General features: G+C 41.8%; 2 protein-coding genes across 2 annotated transcripts; one reads left to right on the top strand and one right to left on the bottom strand.

The window, feature by feature from the left end:
* Window positions 1–1,245: 1,245 nt before the first annotated feature.
* Window positions 1,246–3,526, bottom strand: iyd (iodotyrosine deiodinase). The gene is made up of 5 exons (XM_010736712.3): window positions 3,241–3,526; window positions 2,253–2,450; window positions 2,003–2,162; window positions 1,680–1,836; window positions 1,246–1,574 (listed from the first exon to the last, which is right to left on the bottom strand). The coding sequence occupies exons 1-5, from the start codon at window positions 3,437–3,439 to the stop codon at window positions 1,392–1,394; spliced, it is 897 nt and encodes a 298-aa protein (XP_010735014.3). The 5' UTR covers window positions 3,440–3,526; the 3' UTR covers window positions 1,246–1,391.
* Window positions 3,527–4,386: 860 nt separating this feature from the next.
* Window positions 4,387–25,710, top strand: ppp1r14c (protein phosphatase 1, regulatory (inhibitor) subunit 14C). The gene is made up of 4 exons (XM_010736713.3): window positions 4,387–4,783; window positions 20,843–20,926; window positions 21,563–21,595; window positions 23,286–25,710. The coding sequence occupies exons 1-4, from the start codon at window positions 4,547–4,549 to the stop codon at window positions 23,358–23,360; spliced, it is 429 nt and encodes a 142-aa protein (XP_010735015.1). The 5' UTR covers window positions 4,387–4,546; the 3' UTR covers window positions 23,361–25,710.
* The last annotated feature ends 837 nt before the right edge of the window (window positions 25,711–26,547 follow it).

Here is a 26,547-nt window from a genome sequence, read left to right as displayed (position 1 = left end):
ATATTTTATATATATATACCTTTTTATATGTACATAGTTTTTGTTCTTGTTCCTCATTCATTAGTATATTTTCATTCGTGTATAATCACCTGAACATGAGAGTCGTTGTGTTTTGAGCCATTTAGATCTACTGTGAGAGCGGGTCCTCTTCCATGGAGTCGGCCACCTTAGACCGCCTTTTTTTGTACGGTAGCCCAGACTAGACAAACTAAATACTGATCTAGATATGCCCATTTGCTTTTTATTTGAATTTCGCAGTCAGAGGTTTTCCTACACTCTTTGAAAAAGAGGGTGAGATGTGAGAGAGTATTCGCTAGGTGCAACTAAAACCTACATACTGGACCTTTAAGAGTTACATGTTCAGACTTTATAGCCGTTACACTTAATTCCCGGTTTCATCATTTTTGTGCGATGACGTATCTTGTGTTCTCTTTAGTTAAATGTTCAGTGTGTAAAAGTGAGTGGCATCCGAGCGGCAACCTCCATGGCTGGGAAATGAAGCTGATGTGCTAGTGCTGAAGCGAATGAAGTGAAGTGTTCCTCGTCCAATTGAGACTGGCTACAGATGTGAGTCTTGGTTTGGTTTGTTCTTTCTGGGCTACTGTAGAAATATGGTGATTTAACATGGTGGAAAGAGGACCTGTTCCTTCTGTAGATATAAAAAGCTCATTCTAAGGTAACATAAACATAATAATTCTTCATTTATTAATTCTTTCAGGTGATTATACACTAAATAAATATTCAATTTCTGTCAAGAGATCCCCTTAAATGTTACACACTGGACCTTTAAAAGAAGAAATTACACAAAGCAAACAAGTGAAAACAGTTTGTATTTATTTCTAGACAGTAGTGCTGGAAACCATGTACATCAGTGTGTTGTAAGAGTTTCTCTGTTTGATGTCCGTACATTGTGTTTGTTTGATTGATTTAACATTTGTACCACATTCTACCGCAGTGTCCGTGAGATCTCTTCCAGTATAATGCTGTGCAAGGTTTATACACAGATTTCTATAAATGTTAATGATTGGTTAAGATAATTAAGATGAAATTACTTCTATGAAATGTTATAATGTTAAACAGAAATGTTATATAATAAACAGTAGGGCTATTTGCCTTCAAAATAAAAGTAATGCCACATTAAACTATGCTTGTCAGTGAGTGGTTTATTTTGAAATCTCTGAAGAGACATGGATCATACATGTTTGTGTGTGAGTTACACAACTGAACATGCAAAGATGTTTTTTGTTTTTTTTACATAGGTTTATTGTTGAACAATAATTTTAGCTTGTTTGCAATATCCATTAGGAAAATGTTTTGTTGGTTTTGCAGCTGCGGGTGAAGAAGATGTTTTCTAAGCTTTTTGCATTTTCTTTCTCTGCAGACTGATTCTGTCATATGTGCACCACAATATCATCCAGAGGTTTGCGCTTCAAGTCAGGCACTGTGGCGTCAGAAGCAGGATAACCCACAGGAAGTAACATCAACAGCTTCTCATTGGCTGGCCGCTTGAGGAGGAGCCTGAGCTGGGGGCCACAGTTTAGGGGAGTCGATGTGACAGTAACAAGGCCCACGTTCTGAAAAGCAAATGGCCAGAAAGAACACATGTAATGTATTATTTAAATTGCATTTACAACAGAGAAAACAGGGACTGGCTGATTTATATTTAAAGGGGTCTTTACCTGTAATGCAGCCAACAGGATTCCACAAGATATGGAGACACTGATTTCATTGTAGTAATGTGTCTTTTTCTTGCCGTTTGGTAGGATCCCATAGGTCTGTTTGAAGATGAGGACCAAGTATGGAGCGACATCCAAGTAATCCTTAATCCAGTTTGTCCTACAAGAAAAAGGAAGTTGTGAGAAAAGGGAGAGACGTGTAAAATTAGAAAATGAAGTTAGATTTTACATTGGGTATTGAGTGTTGTCAGGGCAGTTTACTTGTTCCAGTACACATATGTTGATATAAATATGTGTGTGACTGTTGAGTAAATATGGGTGCTCACCTTAATCTGGCCAAATCACTGACCCACTTGTCACCCATCCTCTGACGGTAGTTGACCTCCTCCTCTTCCTCCACTATCTGTCTGATCTGGTGCTTCGTCTCTGGGTCTGACACTACGACAAAAGTCCAGGGTTCAGTGTGTGCTCCACTAGGGGCCGTACCTGTTCAGAGTTAGGAGGAGAAAGGAAAAAGACATTACATAGCTGAATATAATTGGAACAAATGCTTTTATTATTACAATTTGCACATGCCTGCAGTGCGGATGACATTATCGATGACTTCTCGTGGGACCGGCTCTGGGCTGATGAATCGGACAGACCTCCGCTGATTCAACAGAGTGTACATATCCTTGGATCTCTGCAGCATCGTCTCCTCGGGGTAACGTGGGGGAGAGTAGGGAACGTGTGGAAGGTCTTCCTCCTCATTGCTGTCCACCCAATCATTACCATCTAATAGGATGACACACAAAGAGCAGGACCATATGAAAATGTGATATGAAAATTCCAAACTATTATGCATTTATAAGGGCTGTTCTAATAAATAATAATGAATAATTACATTGTGTACATTGTTTAAGCACACTGTTGCCTTTAAGTACCCATCAATTACATGGCAGACTGCAAGAGTCAGCTTCATTACATTTTAACTACAGCACTAGAAACCGTCTTCTGATTAATTTGATCAATTATAAACATATTTGGAAACATGCATCATGTAAGCACTGTTGTGTTCATTAAAAGAATAGATTTTTATTACAGGAACAGTTGGCCCTTGAGGGTCTTAGTTCCAGAGACAGTTGCCTGCTTTGTACTCTGTAGCTTGTCTCATTAAAAGGCAAAGATATCATTATGTCCAGTGGAAGAAGAAATAGTCGGATCTTTTACTGCAGTGAAAGTAGCAGGGCCACAGTGTAGGAATAATCTATTACAAGTAAAATTCCGCATTCCTTCTGAAGATGCATGATGACTAAATTTGGAGATATGTGGTTAGGGTATGAACAATCTTAGTCTGAAAAGTAACTAAAACTGTCAGACAAGTGAGTAAAAAGTACAATATTGAGTGAGATGCAGTGCAGTAGAAGTATAAAGTACTCAAGCACCTCGACTCTGTGCTGAAGTAGTACTTGAGTAAATGTTTTACATTCCACCATGTTTTAACACTGGGGTTTGGAAAAGATTCACGCACACATGCAAAGTTGGAACATTTCTGACTAAAAAACACTTTCAGTCGCGCTCTTACCATCGTCTTTTGCTGTGATCTCTGTGTCGTCCTGTAAGTCCTGGTCCACCCACGGTCTAAAGTCCGCTTTTGACGTCCCATCTGTTTTCCCCGCGGAGGTCGAGGTGGTCTCCGTCGACCGTGAATTCAGCAGCATGAAGCCGATCACCAAGCACAAGATCACCGCCAGCACCGGCGTGAGGACGGACAGGAGAGCCATGGCTGCCGGAGAGGAGAGAAGAGGAGAAGGGGCACTTCCCTGCAGGCCTGTGTGCCTCAACTGAGAACTGCAGATCTGCTGTCACGATTATCTGTATGTGTGGACTTTTGGACACCCTGTGCAATCATTAAACACGGCTTATTGTATGCATGTATCATATACTGAAGAGTATGGGGTAATAAAATGCCATAAAGTGCATCATATCTTGCATTGCATTGTGTTTTGCAATATGTGCCATGACATATTGCATCCATATAATCAAGCTTATGCAAAACATTTTCATACAGTATTTATGTGTTAAAATATAGTTTCTCCATTTCTCCATAATTACCGACAGGTGGCGCACAGGACTCTCTCTAAGCCAGGCTGAAATCTTTGGGTTCATTTGAAAACACGCTGGTGATCCAGTATCAGGTGTGCATATATGACTTTTCTACACATCTGTGTATCACACAATAAGACACAAATACTCAATAGATATAGTTCAATAAATAAATAAATAAATACATAATCCAAGGTAGCAGAAGAGAATGGCGGGAATTGGGAAAGACCTTCTGCTTTCTCTCCAGTGCGCACGGGTGCACAGACCAGCACCACCGAGGGAATCTGGTTGCGCACTGCAAAAAATAAGAAAGCAATCATTTTATTACTTTAAAAATGCTTTTTACTTTTTAAGGAGAGCTCTGGAGCTCGTTAATGACACCTTTCAGAGTCATTTAAAGTGTTTTCAATTAAAATCATTGCAGAACTTCCCACAATTTGAATCCATAAACTGACATGTTTTACAATCTTTCAAAGTCTCCATATGAGACGCAGTGTTGAAAACCCCTGATTGTATGCCACTCCATTAAAAAACAGCTTTTCTTTTAAACTGGGCACATACATTATATTTTTAACAGGAGACAGACACCTAAGATGCTCATTTCTTGCAGTGTGCGCTCCGCCTCCTCGGCTGTCTCCGGCGCTGCGCTTTAAATAGCAGCTGTTTAAAAGCTCCTCACCATTCTCCCGTCTGCCGTGCAGCACACAGTCTCTCCCAGCGCCGCAGACCCCCTCCACTCATTCACACATTTCTTTAAAAAAAATAAACCCCCTTCACATCCCGCAATGTCGGCCGCCAGCACCGAGACTAGTGCCCCGCTGCCCACTGCAGGCAGCCGCGTCTTCTTCCAAGCTGCGACCGGTGTAGGCTGCGTGGGGTCCGGCCCCATCACCACCGGGGACGACCCGGTCCAGAAGAGACAGGGAAAGGTGACGGTCAAGTACGACAGGAAAGAGCTGCGGAAAAGACTCGTGCTGGAGGAGTGGATCATTGAGCAGCTCAGCGAGTTGTACGACTGTGAGGTGAGTGGAGCGTAAATCTTGAAATCAGCACACGGTTAGTGCGCGCACCTGTCACAGGCACCCCCCAGAACCGACTGCACCGTGAGGGAGACAGGTAGACAATGAGGAGTGTAGCCTACAGAATGTCACACTGGGAAACTGGTCCTGAATTTGATCAATGCAGCAAGATCAAACACAACCTGAGATCAAATTTAGACTTTAATTCACTGGTGAATCTCCGAGTTTACGCATTTGGATCAGCTGCAACTGCAGCTCTAACATCCTCCACTAACAAGACTCTTTAGGTTTAATGGGGTCTCTTTGTTCTCTATAATACGGACACTGCTGGTTTATGACTGAGGCGAGAACAGCAGCGACACAAAAGCTGTCTGGTGCAATAATGTCGCCCTTAGCTGAACTATTGGACGCTCTTTGACTTTGAGACAATGTATTGTCTCCTCTCTCTCTCTCTCATCCTCACTGCTGCCATTGAGAGAGAGAGAGAGAGAGAGAGAGAGAGAGAGAGAGAGAGAGATGTCAGGACAAAACGAAGTCAAGAATTAGATGAGGAGAGCGAGAGAAACTGCACAGTTGCGCCTTTTACGCACCAGACGCATTGGTCGTTTTTTTGATTGTAGACTGAGAAACTGCATCCTCCAATGGGTTCATCATTGTATTGGCTGTACCTGGTGTTCATGTCTAGCTGCTACTCGGGAGCAAAAGGCACGTAAAGCCATGTTTCAGTGTCTTTGGTTTTCTGACGCGACGCTCTCAGTGTTTTGGAATGAATTCCTTTGGCGTGTCTGTGGCAAATTCCTGACCTTTTAAACCTTTTCACCTTTCGAGGGAAGATCTGTCGCCAGACGGTATTGACAGCCCAATTATGTTGCGCTCTCACGTTCACAAGTCGCATTCTTTAACATTTAAAGAGAGAGAGGGGGGTCGGTGGGTGTAGGTCTGTGTGTGTGTGTGTGGAGAAAGAGATTCTATGTGTAAGTGCATGCGTGTGTGTATGCTCACAGGGCCAAGTAAGGGGGAGGAGGGGGGTGGGATGTATGGAGAAGAGGAAAGAAGGGCAGTGGGTTAAGGATGTGCTGATGCCGTGACTCTCCTCACTAGCCAATCACCTCCCCTCTAGCTCTGACCCCCTTTCCTCGCAACAGGGGGGGGGGGTTACACATATGCGCATATGCACGTCTGTCGCCTCTGATTCAGCCAATCAGAAAAGGAGACAGGCGTCGTGTGCGTGCCTCCACACGTGCACACACGAACCTGTCAGACTCCACTGGCATGGGGTTGTTCATTAGGCGATGAGCTGCGCCTCTTGAGTGTTACCAAGATCGACTGCAGCGTGTGCGCATGTGCAGAAGGGAAACACCTGCACAAATCACAGCAGGATGCTGAATGTCAACATCAGAGCATCATTGTCTGTTTTAGTTTGTCTCTCTGCTGGCAGAGCATCCCAATACAAATATTTCTTCCCTATACTGAAGGTAAACAGACTGTCTGCATGTGTGCGGAGCCATTAGAAAGCTTCTGTCTGTTAAAACATCATCAAAGGTGAATCTTAACGGAGCCATCTCACTCTAAGCAGCTGTATTTTATGGCTGTCATCTTCCCCGCAAGCTTCCTCCTCTATTTACAGTCCTGCTGTGGTTACTCACTCAAGTTGAAGAGAGCTGGTCCGAGTGTGGACCGGTTTACATTTCAAAGCCAACTGAGCTCTTGGCTCCGTGTCAGTATGCCGTCAGCAGGTGCACTTGATCTACAAGTCGTATGATGCTACCCCCGCATGGATCGACTGATCTATTTGATGTTTTTCGATGAGGTGCCGAAGTGCACCAGCCCAGCGTTGATCTGAAAGTCACATCTTGGTCATGCGGCATTTGCCTTTTCTTGAATGTCAGCCTGTGATTGAATGCAAATGCATATTTAGGTAAATACTCAAAAACTCCCACCTGCAAGATGAAGTCAGACAGAAATCATTTCTTAATTCACTATTGTAGCATTACTTTTGTCCCCCTTTTCCTTGACTTCAATCTAACGACGTCATCTCTGCGAACCAGATTTCATTGTAGGTATTCCCAGCAGTGTGACATCTCCTCATTTTACGTCTTTCACACAGCAAATGGGATAACATCACATGATAATCCCCTGACTCTCTGGCGTTGTTGCCAGTTTGATGTCACGCTGGCTGCTGGAATAAGCAGAGTGTTGACTGGTGCTAGAAAGACATGAAAGCTGGCAGGATTTCAGAGGACGGAAGGTAATGAAACCAGTACATCATTGTTTTGACACGCTGTCACTTTGTCAAGGCTTATGGCGTCCATGAATAGATGGATGAGGACACTGTTTGAGCAGGTGGACTTAACTGCTTTACTGACAATGTTTGGTCACGTGAGTGTAAACAGGAAGTTACACACACGTCATGCCTGTTAACACCTCCCATGTTCAGACCTAAGATAGACACAGGTGTGTAGATGTGTTGACTCAGTTTGTGTGTGTGTGTGTGATATAGAGAGGGAGAGACTGCTGATTTGGCTGTGCTGGTCCGGCTTAAAGGTCAGTCTCTGTATCAGTTTCATAAGAAAACCTGATACTAGAGAACATTACAGACTGTTTGTGTGTGTGTGTGTTAATGTGGGGCTGGTGGTGTGTGCTGACGCTGAAAGTAATGGGGTGCAGAAAGAGTTAACTCGGACAAAATTAGACCTTGATTTTTGATAACAAAAATTTCTGTTTGCAGCTCAGGTCGTATGGTTCTTTGGACTTGGGACACGCAAAGACCCCTTGCGCTGTACCTTATCCCACTAATTACATGGCTACTTATTAGAGAAATCAATATTTTGTGTCCAATTATTGATTTTAAAATAATTTTATTGATTTAAAAATGATTTTTTTCGCATCTGCCGTGGTCCTCCAGAGTCTATGATTACAACTGCATCCACAGCAGCGGTCTGTTATTCTTAATATCGGTCCGATAAACAGAAATAATGGACCTTAGAATGATGTAATGGTCGAATCAGAATTGAGTATTTAACAAGACAGCCTTATAAATACTGATAACCTTAACAATCATGTACCTGGTATGCATTTTAGTTTTTGACATTGCCAAGAGCTAACAAAATCTCTCTTTTGATATCAAAATATCAACCAAAAAATCTTAGTTTGGCGTTTTGGGGAATAACACTAATTTCTTGTATTGAGTTATTTAGGAAGATTGATACCACTCTGATGTTTGTGCAGTAAATATGAAGCTGCAGCTAGTGGTCATTTAAGCTTAGTTTAACACAAAGACTGGAAACAGGGGTAAAAATAACTAGTCTGGCTCTGTATGGAGGTGATAATGTACTTCTAAACAAAAAACTAATCTTTATTGCAATGCTGTTCTCTTCTTGTTTATTCTGTCGTTAAAATGATTCTGTTTTTAATTTGCCTCGAGTCTCCGTTTCTCTCCTTCCCTCTCTTACTCTCTGGACGATAGGATAACAGAAGGTGAGTTCTGTCAGAGATGGATTCCACTCTGTTCTCCTGGGATACGTTGCCTCTGTTCATTTTGCTGTTCAAAGGACACAGAGGAGACGGGAGAAAAAGGAGAGAACGCAGAGGAGGGCTGAATTGAAGAGAGAGAGAGAAAGAGAGAGAGAGAGAGAGAGAGAGAGAGAGAGAGAAGCCAAGGACCCAAGTGCTCCCAGTGCAGCTCTTAAAGGAGCAGTGTGTAGGATTTAGTGGTATCTACCAGTGTAGTTGCAAATTGTAACCCCCTCGCCTCAATCTCTCCTACCTAGTCTATAGGATAAACGATGATGGCCACAAAAAGTGTCCAGTTTGTCTGATGTGGGCTACTGTAGTTGAATTCTGTAGATATAACAGGTCCATATCTCCCCATCCTTTGCAAACGTTCTCCACAGCCTCTGGAAATAAAATCACTAATCCAGTCATTCATTCAGTAGCCCACTGTGAGAGGCTGAACCAGACTGTACTGGAGTGCAGATTCATGCTGAGGGCTAGAAGTCTTGGTGATTAAAGGCAGCAAGAATGTGTCAGCATGGTGATAAGTCTGCCTGTCTGAGAGCATGTCCACACAATCGGTGATGGTTGTTGAGAAAAAGGCCTCTACGTGGTGTTTGTGTTTGTGTAGAGAGCGCGACAGGAGAGCGATAGAGTGGTAAATCTGTCGCAGGCTCTGCGGTTTTCTGTGTGTTGTTGTAGGGGTGCATGCTGCAAAACGAGGGGAAAGTAGACATTGTAATGCCCTACTTTTTAAATGGCTCAGCGTCAATAGAGCCCCAACTCAATGAAGCTTATTCATGTGTACAAGCACAGACACTGTCGAAATACAGAGGTCTGCCCTCGGGCCTTGAGTGTGTGTTTGTGTGTGTTTATGTCTGTGAAGTTGTGCGGATGTGTGTAATTGGCCCTAGATGCTTTTTTTGGGGGGGTTGATGATATTTTGATGACTCTTTGGCAGATCTGGTGGTGGTGAGTGAGAGTCATGGGTACTTGAATGAACCATGAAAGGATGAGCATGAGACACACACACACACTCACACACACACACTCACACACACACACACACACAGGTCAGTGTATCATATTTGGACTGAATGAAGCGTCTTCTCATGGGTAATGTTAACTCTAATGTCCGCTGTCTTCTTTCTCTCTGCACAATCATCACCACAATATGTTAATTTCCACACTTTTTTTGTGTAGGAGAACTGTCTTAAGGCAGTATGTGTGTATGTGTGTGTGTGTGTGTGCCATGGACAAAGGAATCTGGATTTTGTTGCTGACCTCTCTTTCCCCTGGCACCAACACTGGCTTCTAGGTAGAAAAACATGTCATCGTTTTCTGTCTGTATCATTATCCTCTCTCTCCTCCTACCCCCACTTGCTGTTCCTGTGACCTTGTCCATAGCATCTCCCTTTGCTCGCCTTTCATGTTTTTTTTCTTGCTGGGAAGGAGAACGGTCACGTATCAGGTGAACTCTCACAGGGTAGAGCGAAGGAGGAGTAAACAGTGCAATTCAAGCCAAGTCATTAGCGACGCTCAATAGGCTTAGGAATAGCATGCCAGGGATAAACAGACATATTGTCAGACAAAGACAGAAGCATTGTGTTCCTGTTAAGGTTACTAGATATACTGTATGTACACATACTGCAGACACATGATATGATTTATGATCTAGGTTGATGTTGTGCTGCACGTATATAATGTGTTTCACCATTTTTTTCTTCTTCATTTGTGCATCCATCACCTCTGGCAGTTGATGTGTGTGATTCAATTCAGTGATCAATTGGACACATCTGACTTTGACTGATGACAGGAAGTGAGCTGAGCTTGATTACCTCGTTATTCTGAAAACCGGTGTTCTCTGTTACAGCTCTGGGTCCATTTTACACCAATCCAATGTGCTTTGACTCTGCTAAAGGTCAAAATTGTATTAAGAGAGCAGGGAGTCAAGGTAAAAAAGCAGTAAGGGTGTGTGGGAATTAAACGGGAAAAAGAGGAACATGCACGCATTATAAATTTGAATCCAGCCACCATTAATTTCATTATTACAGCCAGACTGACAGATCCACCCATCGGGGGACTTCCAGCCAGTCAATTGGATGGTTTGTATTAACGAGTGACCCTGATGTGTTTATGGATCTGGCGAGGAAGGTCATTGTTTGTTATCTGTGCATCGGAGGCCAGGCATTTATCTCTCTGCCATTTAAATTGCACGGACGAAAATAGACGCTTGCTTAGCGTCCGCGTCCGAGCGCGTGTTGACACATTTCATCTAGCACCTGCAGACACATGCATCTGCTGCTAAACAAATCAGAGGTGTTGACAAGAAGGCCTTTTAGCCGGCTGATAGCTACCGGCTGTGGAAACAGTTATAAACACTCACAGGCAGGCAGAAATATGTCAAATATCTATCTCAAAAGCAAAGGTTACAATGTGTTTGTTCCCCTTTTTGTCATCTCTCTACACATTTCATCCCGCTGTGATTCTTTACACTTTTCCTCCTCTCTCTGGTCTCAACTTCTGACCCACCAGGACACCCACGTACCTCCTCCGCCTCCTCCTGGCTATGACTTTCCCTTGAGCATTTTGTTCTGCTGTCATCCCTGTGGCTTTCACACACACACACACATTTCATGTCTGCAGTTAATCACATATGCAAAAAGGTTTTAATTGCTGCATCACCATGCAACAGCACCATGATGCATGCCACCAAAGAACACAGTGCTGAAATGTATATCACCATAAATTCCAATTAACATGTGAGAAAGAAAACAAAAACAAATAAAGTTTTCATCACATTTTTTGTTCTTACTTCTTAACTAGTTGCTTTCCTCTCAGTCCTGTATGGTTTCCCACTCTATTAACCCTGTACGCAGTGTTTATGGGCTTAGCTGCGATACTATATTAATGCTGTCACAAGGCTTTTAGATGTTCCTACCAACCCCCGGGAAGGTATATCAGCCTGCCTGGTGCACAGAATAGAAAATAAAGATGGATAGGATAAAAACTGAAAAGATCTGGAAAGAACAAAATGTCTGCAGGTTATTAACTTGAATTATAGGTCTGTAGCAAATATAGCTCTTGAGTCCCAAGACATAGCGGTACAAGAAAAAAAGATGGCTTAAAATGGCAAGGGCATTTGGCAGTCACAGCTGAGTGACACGTTTTAATCATTCTCGTTTGTTTCAACCGGGACCGCCAGTTTGAATTTATGTCAGCTCAGCAAACTTGTTTTTCAAAGCGATGTCATCTGTAAAGTGATTAAAGATGAATAGAATATAGTGAGAAACAGATGTACATTTTGCAACCAGGGTTGCAAAAATGGAAATTCGCTGAGGCCGTGAAAGGAAGAGATGTTGACTTTTCACACTCGCACACTGACTTCCTTGTCTTCCTATGACATCTCCTCCCATCCCAAGATGATCCAGTTAATCACTTGTTTCATTGTCAGCACGCTGACACGATTTATAAACTGGCTGTGTACCGAACACTGACTCACTCTTTACGGTTGGCACTGCGCAAAAGATGCAAAACACTGCCGTCGTTCACACGAGTCTGTGAGAGCGAGACTGAGAGAGAAGGAGGATGACTGTTTTGACTTTCAAAGTGTGTGGGGTGTTTTCTTGTGGGTGTGTAGTTTACTTGTATGTCTACCTCTGCATGTGCAGAATGACTCTTGCACATTTGGCAGTGATTGATCCAATCAGTGAGCAGGCACTCTGATTCTCTATTGTATAAAACATAACAAAATTCTTGGTAAGTGTTTGGTTCATCGCTGCTACACCACTGCTTCGATTCTACGTATTCACAAGAAAGGGTTTTCTGATTGCTTCTGAATTTAAATAAATCCATTAATATGACTGGCTGACTGCTTATGACCCTGGTGTTATTGACATTTTAAGTCCAGTTTGGCTGCAGGCTATGCTGTGCACTGAGAGCAAAGGTCCAAATGTGTCCTAACTATCAATACATTAGCCTCAGGGATGAACTGTATGCCTGATAAATACAGCCAAATGAATCAGGCGCTCCCGAATCACAAAACTGTGAAATAGAATCACAAGACAGATGCTGACAGTTTAATGGTTGAATGCACAACAATACTTTAAATCAGGAGGACGAGGTGATTTAAAGGATACATAAAGGAGTATAACAACAACATAACACAGCATATGTTTGACAGCAAGAGTGCGAGCTGCTGCAATCCACTCATCCTATACAAAGAGCTTTAAAAAAGAACTGTGGGAGCCACTTGTCAAGTCTCCTAATGTTTCTATACCAAGATGGCCTGGGGAAGTCCTCAGTTTAGTGACAGTATCCTGGCATGTTTGCTGTTTGCAGATGATGTTGTCTTCCTAGCCAGGTATGAGGTGATTAGGAGGAAGGTCAACATCTCTATAGAGGGATATATATAGTTGTGTGTTTACTGTGTAGCTTTGGAACCTACACATGTAATTGTTGAAGGTGGGCCTCCGCAAAATGTATACATGTCGGGGTTATGGATATACAACATGGAGACTGCAAGAACTATGACTGATGCTGCTGCTTGTTTTTCTTTGACAAGTTCCCAATCATGCTGGAGGGTGTTAATAGGAAAGACGACCTTAAGAAAACTGAAGAAAGAAGTGATCATTTACTATTCAGTAACACCATCAAGATACTTTTTACCACAGTTATTGCTCTCTATCACGGGAATGAAAGAACGTAACCTGGATGCATCTCTAGTTCTATCTAAGGGCTGGATTATGCAATCAGAACTACTTGTTCCATGTGTTGTCTAACTGCTTTTCAATCATTTCATTACGGGGGATAATGGTGCGCATTTTTAGTCTCTCCTGGAAGTCATTCACACTGTTGCACTCAGTGGTTCACATAAAAAGTGACAGAAATGCAAAAGGGAAAATAGAGCTTGAGAGAGAAGATCAGAATCTGTCTCTTTTCTCACCTCGGCAAAGCTGACAAGTCACAGCACCGAGGTGGGTGTGAGATTGTCAGATTGTCGGTTTTAGAAAGTTGCAGACAACCTAATCTGATGTTGGTGTTGGTGAAGGCGTTTCTGAAGCCATTCGACCATCCGAATGGTCTCTCCAAATCACAAAGTAAAAATAATATAAACACGGTTACTGTTGGGAATACAATCAAAAAGACCACATGGTGTGATCAATACGTGGAATCCAACGCTTGCTGTATCTCAGCTATCTATGATGGGACTTTGCAGTCTCCTAAGAAAACTTGAACATTTTTATTTAGATGAAGCGTGAGCAACCGCATCAGGAGTAGAAGTTATTAAGTTAACAAGACTTTGTGCAGGCACAGTGACAATAATATGTGTATTATATCAATCTGTAGTGGTGTAGACAGGAGCCACAAAGCAAAGCTTTTGATGTCTTCATCCAGCATTATTTGGGGGTACACTTGGCTTGAAAAATGAATACCAACATGAGCTATGAAGAAAAACATCAGGGCTTCTGCCACAATGAAGGGTGAATGGTTAATTGAGACAATTACATCACAATTCAGCATGCAGGCTCATTGTTATTTTCGGTCTGAAATTCTCCTTTGAGGATGAATTCCTCCTCCCATCCCTCTTTTCTTTTTTTTCTTCTTTTCTAGCAGTTACCCTCTCTGATATACAACGTCCTCTAGAGTACAGCTGAATCAGCGTGGGAAAGAGCTTTTGCTGCAGCAGCTAACTTTATCCAGTGAAGTCACATCATCCGTGCTGCATGGTTTCAGCAAATTGCATTGCCGGAGGGGAGAGAGAGGGGGGGTGCTCAAAGCAGGAGGAGGAGGGATGGATGGATGAAGGGGGAAAGAGTTGTGGAAACCGCTGCACCTTCTTTCTGTCTTTCCCTTTACATTGTAAGACTTGAAACCTTCCTGGCAAGCCTCCATTTTATCGTTTCTCTCGCTTCTCTGCTGCACTCTGCTGCCTCTGTCCTCTTGTTCACCTTGATCCCGCAGCCCTCTCAGCTGTTTTTACTCCCTCCCTTCTATGCTATGTGCAATAGTTTCTCTCTCTGTCTTCTTCATCTCACACGGTCTCATGAGATGAATTCATCCCCACCTTGAGCGCCTCCTCGCTTTGATGTGACACAGCATGGCAGCGTAGAGAGAGAGAGAGAGAGAGAGGAAGAAAGCTGAGCTGTGAGGTTTTGACTTGAGTTGCACAATCCTCCTCTTCCTTCCCCTCTGCCTCATCATCACAGTGACCCACTTATCCGTGCGCTCCCAATCTCCCCGTATCTCATTTCCTCCTCTTGTGTATGATAATTATTGCTCTCATACATACCTCTCTTCATTTTTTTTTTCACTTTCCTTTTGCAGTTTTTGTTGCTCTCTCTGCACAGCCTCTAATTTGCTATTTTATTATTTGAGTTATTAAAACTTCCCTTCCTTTGCTTTATTTTCATTGTTCTCTCACGCCCTATATTCTTTAATGACTTTTCCTTGTTTACAATATCATCTGAGCAATTTGGCATCTCCTTACTATTAAAATTCACATTCCTTTCTTCCTGTCCTACCATCTTTCTCTGCCAACTCTGCCATCTCTCTCTTCTTTTTCCTCTTTTTATAATCGTTATCACTTGAAAACAGAGCTGTGATTAAAGGAGCGTGGGCGTTATTATCTTATTTACCGGATAACTTTTGTTGGAAACTAGATCAGAGAGAGAGAGTGTGTGTGTGTGTGTGTGTGTGTGTGTGTGTGTGCGTGCGCACGCTCAATATTATCTAAGTTATGTGGGGAAATCTGTCAATGTCAGCCACATTGTGTGTATTACTCAGTTTCAATATACCATTACAGGTACAGACTGAATGTTCCTGTACACTTTGCACCACAACATGACCATACTGTCTCTTTCTCACACACACACACACACACACACACACACACACACAGACACACACACACACTGACAATGACAGAAAATGACAACTGATAGACTGCAGTGTCGCCTGCTAAGCCTCCATTTTCAGCATCTGTACTTGACAGCTGCCATGCTCGCCCAGAAAAAAATCTCAGTAGCACCCCACTTGGCAACTGCTTGAGCCGCAGTGGTACTATATTGCTAAGATAATTGATGGCATGTACGACTTGACACGGTCTTCAAACCTACTAGAAAGCCATAAAGAGCAAAAGCTTTCATTCCTGTAAGGCGAGGTTTCATGTGTAGCTAGTTTATCGCCCGTAGCAGTGCTTATATCAATCGGCAACCTCCGTGGCTGTCTAATGAAGCCAATGCAGAAATACCAAAAAACTGCAGATTCAGATTTTATAAAGGCTTCAAATTATGGATAATTAAGAGCGTGGTCGCTTTGATTGACAGGTGGGTGCCATCACAGATGCCTTGTTTGAGCAACAAGACATCATTCAGCCTGTGTCAGCTCCACCCAGGCTCCACGTCTTTGTCCATTTTTTTGGATTAGCCGGGAGCGGGTTGAGGCAGGACTGCCAAGATGGTGACAGCCAGAGGCACCACACTACATCCCTTTTTTATACAGTCTATTCTATTTTAGTAGTGATTCTTTAAATACAGGAACCAGATTATATCACAAGCTAGTCTACCAGCCTACTAACACCTTTGACTGCCTCCAGCAGCCACGTGGCCTTAGCTCACCATTCATAGTGGTCTGCTTGAGACTTGAACAGACATTATTTCTGAGCTGAAACAAAGTCCTATGATGGCTTTTGCAATAAGCTACCCAGCAATCATTTAATCCCTGACTATAGGTTGTAGATGGCTGTGCATGGCAAAACTTTTTGAATTGTACCCACATAACACAATTATCTTTCTACACAACTGGCCTTTGCAAAAGCCCTTTACCGTAGCAATTATCTCTACAGCAGGTCTTGGTGCTGTTAAATACAACTGGTAGTTCCAGTTCATATAAGTAGGCTATGAATAGAATAAATCATGAATCACTTGGCCTGAGTGAAGTGATTCCCTGTCACAAGGAGTTTGACTCTTTGTTCGTGGGGAGTGTTTGAATAGAGTCTGAATAGAGTTTGTGGGTGAGTCACAGGGTCGGGCCGCTTACATTAGTTTTGATTCACCTCATCACAGATGAACCAGACTAAAAATGTTGCCGGCTGCTTTCGCTGTTGGTGAAAACAAGTCTGGCACACACACATACACACACACACACACACACTTTCTCTGCGCAACAACGAACACACTAGCTCGGCTGTCTCGCTCTCGGCTTCTCTCTCAAACTCTCTTTTGCTTGCTGGCTCTCATACATAGTCAATTCAAAGTTCCCTTCATTACAACAAACACGTTGCTCCTTGTTATCTCTCTTGCACACACTATCTTCTACACATAATATACACACTAACTCTTTTTTCCCCCCCGTTTTCATCTAGACCCCTGTGTTTCTTCTGGATGTGCAAACACACATTTACTCTCATCTGCAACAAATGCTGCTTTTATTCTTTTCTAATACATACAGACACACACAATTTCTTATCCCTGTCCAATTTCACACTACATACACGTAAACTACATGCTAATGTTGCCAGTACACTATTTTGGAGATACATACATAATGGATAATGAAACAAAAAGGTATTATACGGAGATGACTATTTTAATTTTGTGTTTCCAACTGGTTGCCAACACACCTCTCCACACCTTTTCACTTATTTTGCCTCTCTGTTTCAATCATACATAACACTTTGGTCCAATAATGTCCCTCAAAAGTCATTTTTTTCATCTGCATGCCAGCATTTTTAAGCATATCTATTTTTTTGTGTTTGTCATGTGAATTTGCCTGCCTGTGTGTGCACGGTGTTATCTTGTTCACTTGGATGCTGTCAGGCATACAAAGTTTGTTTCTTTATTTCTGTCTAGCTCATGTTTGTGTTGTTTCTGCCGCTTGGGATCATTAAAGAAACAACAAAAACATCTCCTGTTGTGAAGGAATACCTATCCACATCTCCTAGAATATGTGTATTTTTAGGATATGGTTCTTTTTTTAGTTGTATGAATACCTTTTCAACCTGCGTTTCTCTGTTTCTATCCACTGTCTTACAAAATGAGATCTTGTTTTGGCATTATTTTGAATGTTTCCCTGTGAGTGTTTGTGTTCTGCTTGTCCCTTTCTGTCGCTTGGCATTATGTGCTGTCAATTTGTCACCCTTTCACTGCTGGCAAGATGGAAAATTATTTTCCCCAGAGGTATGGGGTGTGACCTCAACTATTTTAGGCTCTCATTCACCAGCAGGACAACAAGTCCAGCGTTTATCTGCATGTTAAGACCGTGAGGGTGCCCGAGTGTTTCAGTTCTTGTCATTGCATGCACTATACAGTAGTTAACACACTTAGGTACTTTCTGAAAAGCTCCACAGAGAGACAAAGCTGTGCGGTGAGCGTTTCTCTACAGAAGATTGATGGAGGCGAAAATCTTTGTGTGTGTGTGTCTGTGTGAAGATTTGCAAGTCGTTGCCGATTGCCTGCAGTCATGCTTCACACACACACACGCACACAGGCCATGCTTGCCCTAGTCATCACCAATCACAGTGACAGAGGGTGACGGACTGCCTGCTGACAATACACACAAACACAGCAGTCCACCGATAGATAGATAGATAGATAGATAGATAGATAGATAGATAGATAGATAGATAGATAGATAGATAGATAGATAGATAGATAGATAGATAGATAGATTACAGGTAGCTCCTGTCAGGTATAAACAAGTTTACCTTTTCAAGAGGAGGAGCAGCCATTCGTTCTTGAAATTCTAGTTTGGATCCTTCATAGGTTTCATCTATCCTCAGGGCATGAAACTAAAGGCACCTCTTTATTAATGACTGTCAGTCTTTACAAAAAAACAGTGTAGATACTGCACTACTAAAATGCAGTATCGACACAAACTGTGTTTTTGTTGTCTTCGGCTTTCCCTTTCACCCAAAATCAACTGGGATAGGCTCCAGCCCGACCGTGACCCTGATGAGGATAAGTGGTTACAGATAACGGATGGATTATACATTTAATATGTGATTTTAAGCTATTGTTTGCTTAAGCACATCAAATCGTGTGAATTATCACCACAGTCAAAGGTTGCAGAGATAGCATTCCTCCATAATGATTTGATTTTTGCTCCCGCCTTATATATGTGGTATAACAAACTCAGCTACCAATGTTGGAGCATTAAAACAGACTCTTCAAACACAGAAAACATGTTGGTGCACACTGGTTTGTTTTGTTGTTCTTCCATATTGCAGATTTCTACATCATAATGAATGGTTATATGGTACAAAAGATCTCAAAAAGTCAAAGACATGAAAATAAGGAACACAAAAACTAATAATTTTAAATGCCAGCAGCATTATGTTCATCGTTCACTCCCCTCTCGTTAACATAGCTGTCTCCCTTTCTCTCCCCATGTTTGTCTCTTCTCTAATGTCTTCAATTTGCATATAACCTCAGTCCTCAACCTCAGCACCACTTCTATACTTATAGATGACAGGCTTTGAAATGGTCTGCCACATTCCCTCATTTCTCCTCACCTTGTTTTTGGTTCCTTTAACGGGGTGGGGGGGGATTTTATAGCGAGACCCTCTCGCTAAGACGAGGAGAGAAATTACAGAGAAGGAGATCGAAGGGGACGCTTGTCTGCAGAGAGACAGATGATTAAAATGCTGGCTGTGTAAATGCCTCTTAACGGCTCAGGAATAAGGATGGAGGTGGGGTAGCTTTGTGTGCAAGTGTATGTAAACGAATGCAAATGAGGTATGTGCGAGCCAGGTTTGAGTGTCGCTGATGTCAAGTGGAGTTTTAGACTGTGTAACCCACAAATACAAGGTTAGGTCTCAGTGTTTATTGTTTACCTGGAACACATACAGTACATTCCTGTCCTATATTATCCTCACACTTAGTGATTTAAATGAAATACCTATACGAAGTAATACATCTGTAAAACATAGAGCACATAATGTACCAAACTTCCCGCTTGTCTTACATTTGGTACTGTAATTTCAAAAGGTATAATTGTGTGCTAATTCTATTCTGCGCACGTCAACATCGCCCACGCAAAAAATGAAATCACAGTGACTGAGTTTTAATGCTGAGAGCTAAAATCAAATCATCCTTCCATCCTCCGTGTTCCTGTGTGTCTGAATACCAGTGCATGCTCCAGGCAAAAGCATCCAGGAGTCCTCTGAGAGGCGTAAACACACACACACACACACACACACACACACACACACACACACACACACACACACACACACACACACACACACACACAAGGCATGATTTAGAGCTGGGAACAGTTTTATTACTGTAGCATATCTGGACAAAGGGAACCAGTTATTACTGTTACGCAGTGGTCATCTATGAAAGTTAGTCAGCCTCATGTATCAAAAAGATATTAAACCTGTATGTCTTATTATTCGCTGCCCAACAAGGATGTTCAACCTGAAGTAGCACTGTTACCAAAGAGAGACACACTATAGTATTAGTTTTCTCAAAGACAAAAAGTCAATGATTGGTGACAGCCATTATGATTCAACCAAATTAACAAAACCACGATCTGAAAGTGACAAAATAAGCAAAAACCTGGACATAGCTCCTTATTTTAACGTGACTGCACTGATGGAAGATGATATGTGCTAGTCTAGAGAATACTGTACCGGGATGCAGTAGGAAGAGAGATGCTAAACAGCCAAACAAGAACATCGACATTGGACAATGTTGCAAAGACGTTCAGCATCCAATGCCAATGTTTTTGCTTGCTCTTGGTTGGGAAAGACGTTGGTTATGGCAAATGTTGTTAAGTTTAGAGAAAGACCGTGGCAACAGTTAATAAAAAGGCAAACATAATTGCAGGTCTGCAACAAGACACAAACTGCGGTCTGCTGTATGGAAGTACCATTTGCTACATGCCAGACCTCCACACCCTCACTTTCCTGCTCATTTCATAAAGGGAATACTACTTCCTGCATTGACAATAAACATTGCAAATTGTGAGGTGTGGAATCATCTAATATGGATGTATATATGCAATCATGCCGTATGTTGTTTAGTGAGCAGTTATTATGAAGAACATGGTTTCTTTGGCTTTACTTCCCAGAAGGGAGAGTTTGGTGGATACATCATGTGGTAGCTGGGAGGGAAGGGTTGATCCTCCCTGCATGCCTCTATTGCACAAGTCCTGTGGTGAAATAAAAATGAACCAGAGGGACACAAGACCTTTGAAGTGGTGCTGAGCAGAATACAGCCTCTAACCACAGATCCACTAAACGACCCAGCCCTGGTTGCTCCACATTGCAATGACATTTCCATATGATGTTTGCTCCTAATAGGCAAATATATGTTCAAGCTCTTTGGAGCAGATATGTGTAGGCTTGGATTTGTGCTGCGAGGTGGAACCGAAAGTGAGAGAACGTGAATATTTGAGATTTATTTTAGTGAGGGGTTGGTGTCAACATCATTCCAATGAAAAGATTCCCTTTTTTATTTATTTCAGTTTACCTCCTCTCTTCTTGTTGGTTTGCATGTCATTGTCTTCTTGACCTTCCTCTGTTACAGCAACTCACTAACCACCAGTGTTTCTGTGTTTCAGGAGGAAGAGATGCCAGAAGTAGAGATAGACATAGATGACCTGCTGGAGGTCACCAGTGACGACGAGAGAGCCAGCAAACTGCAGGTATACCCCTGTGACTGTCTTTGTGTGTGTCTGTATTTGTAACTACCCATCTACTTTTGGCATTCCCCAGCGACATGTCAGGTCATTCACAAGTTTGACTGCTGGACTTCTTTCGTGTAGTTTGTGTTAAATCACCCCAAGCAACCCCAAAGTACTAACGTTAGCTTGGAATAGATGCACTTGACTGCAGGTGTGTTTTGAGTGTTTGTGACAGCCTCTGACTGATCTCACAGAAACCCCAGTTCATGTTAAATTAAATTCAATTAAAGATGAATTAGATTCATAAGCCCTGTTTGCCTCAGTTTGACGTAATTATGCCATATCTAAAATACCTCTTTCTCAATGCTTTGCAGGCAAACTGTCACCGCCTCTTCTACTGTTTGTTGGATTTCACGCTGTAGAATTCTTAATGCCAGCGCATTCAGAGACACTCCTGTTAATTTACTTTTGCTTTTCTACCATTCAGTTTGACGTGCCAGCCATCAACCAATGATAAAACAGACCCGAGGATGTCAAACTAAACATTCATTTTAAATTTCTGTTAAAAACTCGCAAGAGCTGCAGCGACTTGAAGACAATGATTGAAAAATGTGTAATCCCTCAACGGCTTACTCTGTTTTCATTTTTGTTCAACAGGAATCATTAACAGACTGCTATAAACCAACAGAGGTGAGTGTGTCTGTAATCTATCCAATAAAATGCTTAAAAGGACAATGACCTAGCAGCATGTGTGTAGATGATTGGTGTTTGCATGCACAGTTTTGCAGTATATAGAACACTGTATGTTTAAGTGTCATGGCCCAGCTGTGTGTATGTGGTTAATTAATGTCTGGTCTGACCTAAATGCAAACAAGGGTTAAAAGGACCAGAAGCTACACACACACACAATGCTATTTGACACTGTTAACAATGTATACCCACAAGCTTAGTTTGTTTAGTTTATAGTTAGTTTGCGTTTGTGTGAAGGGGTGTGTGTGTGTGTGTGTGTACGTGTGAGTTAGGGTTAAGCTATTGTGGTGATTAAAGGTGGTACAGACCAATCACATTACACTCTACATACGGTGATCTTGTCCAGTCTGGACTCCCCATCTGTCATTTGTGAGTGTGTGGCATTAGGTCAGAGTGTAACAGCCACTACAAGGTCACCACAAGTGTCTGACCAGGTTGACAGCTGCTGATACGTGTCACACCTACGCGTACACACACACCCACACACAAAGACATTGTAATCCCTTGAGAGTGATGTAACAGAGATGCCATTTTGAACACAATCCCACAAAGGAGGCATCAGCTGGGGGTAAACAGTGAAGCCATGGAGAGAAAAAGGTGAACGTGACAAAGTTAGAGAGTGATGATGAACACTGTGAGAAAAAAGGTACACTGGCAAAATAACAGGAGATGGAAGTAAGAGGGGGAAGCTATTATAGAGAGATAGGAAATAAGGGATGAAGGACATAAGACAGGGGAGAGGAGGTAGAAAGGGAGAACGAGGAGGGGGCGGCATCAGTAATTAGGTCATGAGTAATGTCAACTCGGGTTTGATGAGGGGGATTATATTCCAGCATATTCACCATAGTCACACTATCGTAGATAGCTATATTACCCCTTGGGTAAACCTAAGATGTGGCTTCTCTCTGTCCTCCTTCCTTACTGACTTAGTTTCATAATGATCCAGTATTTCATTGTCATACCACCATAACTGGTTTGTTCTCTCTCCCAGTTTTATTTTTTCCAGTCAATATCCTGGGCTCATTCTCTCCCGTACAATTACCCATGACATAGAAAAATGAATCTAATTCATTTGGTTGTCTGTCACAGTGAAAAGCCAACACTCGCTTTTTGAATTGCTGCGGCTGGTTCGCATAAAAACCTGTAAAAACGAGAGGGGAACAGCTAGCCTGGCTTTGTCTCTGAATGTTAAATAACAGCACCTTTAAAGCTGACTAATTTATATATTTTGCTTGTTTAAGCTGCAGAAAAAAACTGCGTTCATTAGCGTTTTAAGGTGTCTAGCTGTTAGTCTAGTCCAGCTGTTTCCCCGTTTTTAGTCTTCACACTAAGCAAACTAACTTCATATTTAACGTAGAGACACAAGAGTGGTATCAGTCTTCTTGACTAACTTATCTCGTCTACAGCAACTAAGACTATTTCCCAAAATATCAAACTATTCATCATCATCATCAACAACTCATATTCATGTTATATAGGACCCATCAGCTGTCAATCACATCACATGGTCTTCTTCTTTACTGGGGTTTTTAATAATCTGATTTGATAACTTTTTTTTGCATGTCAAATGTGTGTTCTTGTGTGTGTGCAACTGTCTGTCTAACCCCTGCTTTCTCTCTCTTTGTTGCAGGACTTTGTCCGTGAGTTGCTGGGCAGGATAAGGGGAATGAGAAAACTCAGTGCACCAACCAAGAAGGGCCTATAATGGCTGTAACGTCAACCATCGATCAACCATAAACTACGTCATCTCAGCTCCATCTACTTAATCCCACTCCACATGGACTGTCATCACAAAGAATAACTTATCTAAACATAACAGCATCAGTAACTATTCTGCAACCTGCAAACCTGCACCATGAACTCCATGCATTTAGCACTAGTCATTTATTTCACGATCACATAGAATAACAAGGTGTATTATAATATTTGACTGTTGAAAGGTACAAACAGAAACAGAGCCAACATGGTTCAATAGCATACAGCCAGAAGCCCTGGAACATGCCAGAACTGCAACAGTGCTTTAACATTAACACCACTTAATTCCACATTTCAGAGCCATGTCACGAGCTGATGCTGTGATCCCAACAGCCATACAGACTAAGACAGCAACAAATCTCAAAAAGGGAGTTGGTAAAAAAAAAAAAATGTTTGTACTGCAGTAGTGTGAAATTAGCTGTAGCACTATGTAAACACAGTGCTTCATGATTTTGTTATTTTTTACTGACGTGTTTTGCTGTTACTTCTTTTTTTTTAAGTACTGTATGTTGCCATTTATTGTTCATGTGATTGAAATGTGGTCTTCAACAGTTTTTTGTCCTATTTCCAAAAGGCGACCTTCTTATCTTTACTCCGTCAGTGCTTGTAAGGGAGCTCTGTAGATTTATTTTAAGCACAAGGTGTTAAATACATCAATTCTGTCCTTTTGTGATATGTAAACTCTGGGAAGAGTGGGGGCATTTTTAGCAAACAAGGCTAAAACAGCTTGAAGATTTTTCGCTTTTTAAACCACTGTTCTCACCACAGCAAGGCATGATGGGTGTTGCAGTTCTCCGTATGAGACTACAAAACCTGTATGATTGGCAGCCTTTCACTTATCATGTTATGTAGTGTTGTTCATTGCTCTCCCTCATCAGAATACATATCAGTTGGTCGTTTCGGCTTGAGCACAAAGCCCAAACATTGTAGTTGTTTCTCACCTTCTGGTTCACTTAACTCCGCTAACTGCTAACTTGCCTCTCTAATAGTGGTTGATATTGCCTTCAAGGATATTCAGGATTAGTCCACCTTTTTCTCAGCACTGAACCTTCACTACTAACAACCTAAAGGCAAATACGGTTCAGTCAGAACCTGAGGACAACTTGAAACTTTGAAGCATAAACCTGTCAGGTCCTGTAAGGGGAGGTGTGCCAAAACCAGGAGTATTACATCCTAAATGTTGCACGTCATGGAGGCATTAGTATGACATTAGTCATGTTCAATAGAAGTCATGTTTGTTAAGTTTGTGAAGCATCTTTTGGGTGGGTGGAGAATTTCAAGATGTTTCAAACTTTTCAGGTTGCAGAAAATAAGTTGTAATTGCGTAGGCCCAGGTTTAAAAGGTGGATTTAGTTATTTATTGTTGTTAATGACCTTTTTGTGCACCAACACACTCAAAAACCTGTAAGCTCTGGTACAATCATGACTCGTGTTACGGGGTTGGGCCCAGTTTCACTTCCGAGCAGTCAATCGCGAAACCAACCGGAATGGAGCAGACCTAAACCTGCCATGTGAAATATTTACCCTCAGCTGCCAAAGACAAAAGCAGGGCAATGTTTGATTTTAAAATAACACTTGCAAAGCACCCGTCTTGCATGCTAACAGCAGAGAAAAAACACAGATAAAGAGAATAGATATTATGAATTATAATCAAGCAAAAAAATACTTTTTTGACTTAGCTGCCATGTCTGACTTTGTAGAACTTTTTGTGTTTGAAACAACGTGACTGTCACGTTGGAGAGAATCCAGGAAAATTTTAACAATGGTGCTGTTTTTGATGTTCTTCCCAGGTTTTGGTTGTACAAGATGCATTTTCACTGGCGATTGACGCCAGTGAAATGTGTCTGCAAGAAATGTGTCTGTCTTTATTGATGGGGTGCATACAGTCTAAAGTGGCGTCCTCTTCACATTTCCTTCACTCGGTCTGAACTGGGCTGGATGGGTGTCACCACACTCAGCTAGCAGTGGTCGATTTATTTGAAAAAGATCATGTGTTTTCCGGATCAGTGAATTGGAAGGAAAAGTTGAAGAGGAAGCCATTATAGGAAACTGAGATGCATCCAGGACTCATGCCGAGGTACTCCATAGGATTTTCTCTGTCAAGAAACAGTTCAGGGGCAATAGGCTGATATTTTATAATTTATGGGATTTCATGTGGAGAGTATTTTGAAAGTGTCCATACTAGAAAGCTTTACGTTTGCATGTATTTTTAAAGTCGCATGTTGAGGGGAACATTTTGTTGGCCCAAAGGTTTTTATTTCACAGAATAAAACACTTTCCTTTTTATACCTTTATTATTATGATTATAATTATTATTATTAAGACTAAAATGTTCAGTTTTTCAGCTGCAGTTTTGTTTTACTGTACATCCACAATAAGCGTTCTTGTTTTTAAAATGTAATGTGGTGTGTGGTTTGTTTTTGCTGATAATAAAAATGCAGAACGACTCTGTACTGTTTAAACAGATCCCTGTGTGTATTTTCAACACTTTATATGGATTAATGATGCAATAGTTGGCATTTTGAATGGTGTGTTTATCTGCTATTTTTGCATAGAAACATTTGTTTAGATATGTTGAGATGTGTGTGTGTGTGTGTGTGTGTGCTTTTCCCTGCCTGTGTTTCTGCACAAAGGACATATTAGAGCATCCTGCCAATGTGTTCCTTCTCAGTGCCCCACAATGTGGCGGCAGTTTAGTAGGACAGTCCAGTGTGCTGTCTGATTTTGTAAAGAGCTTATCAGGGTATGACATTATTGCTCACTGTTTGCATGAGTAGCCAATCTCTGCAGCACGTCTAGCCCCATATGGACTGGCCTACTGTCCTACTGTACATTGTTGCTAGGTAGAAAGGTAGAAAGGTTCACTGATTTCTGAGAGAGAAAGATTATTTAAAAGGCCTTTGAGGGGGCAGTATAAAGCAATAACCACAATGAAACTCAAGGTTGCATAATCATTCATCTGTGAGGGAACAAGTGAGCCTCGCTACAAAGCTTATATATCTCTAAAAGGAATTCATGTGGAAGAATATAGGCCAGATTACAGAGGATACAGACAGAGAGAGGGAGAGACACACACACAGAGAACATGATAATGAATGTCTTTTGATTCACTGACACAAATTCCCAAACAGTCTTGT

This window comes from Larimichthys crocea, chromosome XI, assembly GCF_000972845.2.
Source record: "Larimichthys crocea isolate SSNF chromosome XI, L_crocea_2.0, whole genome shotgun sequence".
Classification (NCBI taxonomy): Eukaryota; Metazoa; Chordata; class Actinopteri; family Sciaenidae; genus Larimichthys; species Larimichthys crocea.
The sequence above is the reverse complement of the archived record's forward strand: the minus strand, read 5'-3'. Positions and strand labels throughout refer to the sequence as shown.

Excerpts from the sequence above, each read along its gene's own strand:
- ppp1r14c (XM_010736713.3), top strand. The coding sequence starts at position 4,547 with ATGTCGGCCGCCAGCACCGAGACTAGTGCCCCGCTGCCCACTGCAGGC. Across the intron at positions 4,784-20,842 it reads GCGAGTTGTACGACTGTGAG|GAGGAAGAGATGCCAGAAGT; the intron begins GTGAGTGGAGCG and ends TCTGTGTTTCAG. Across the intron at positions 21,596-23,285 it reads ACTGCTATAAACCAACAGAG|GACTTTGTCCGTGAGTTGCT; the intron begins GTGAGTGTGTCT and ends TCTTTGTTGCAG.
- iyd (XM_010736712.3), bottom strand. The coding sequence starts at position 3,439 with ATGGCTCTCCTGTCCGTCCTCACGCCGGTGCTGGCGGTGATCTTGTGC. Across the intron at positions 2,451-3,240 it reads GATCACAGCAAAAGACGATG|ATGGTAATGATTGGGTGGAC; the intron begins GTAAGAGCGCGA and ends TCATCCTATTAG. Across the intron at positions 1,837-2,002 it reads AGTGATTTGGCCAGATTAAG|GACAAACTGGATTAAGGATT; the intron begins GTGAGCACCCAT and ends TTTTTCTTGTAG.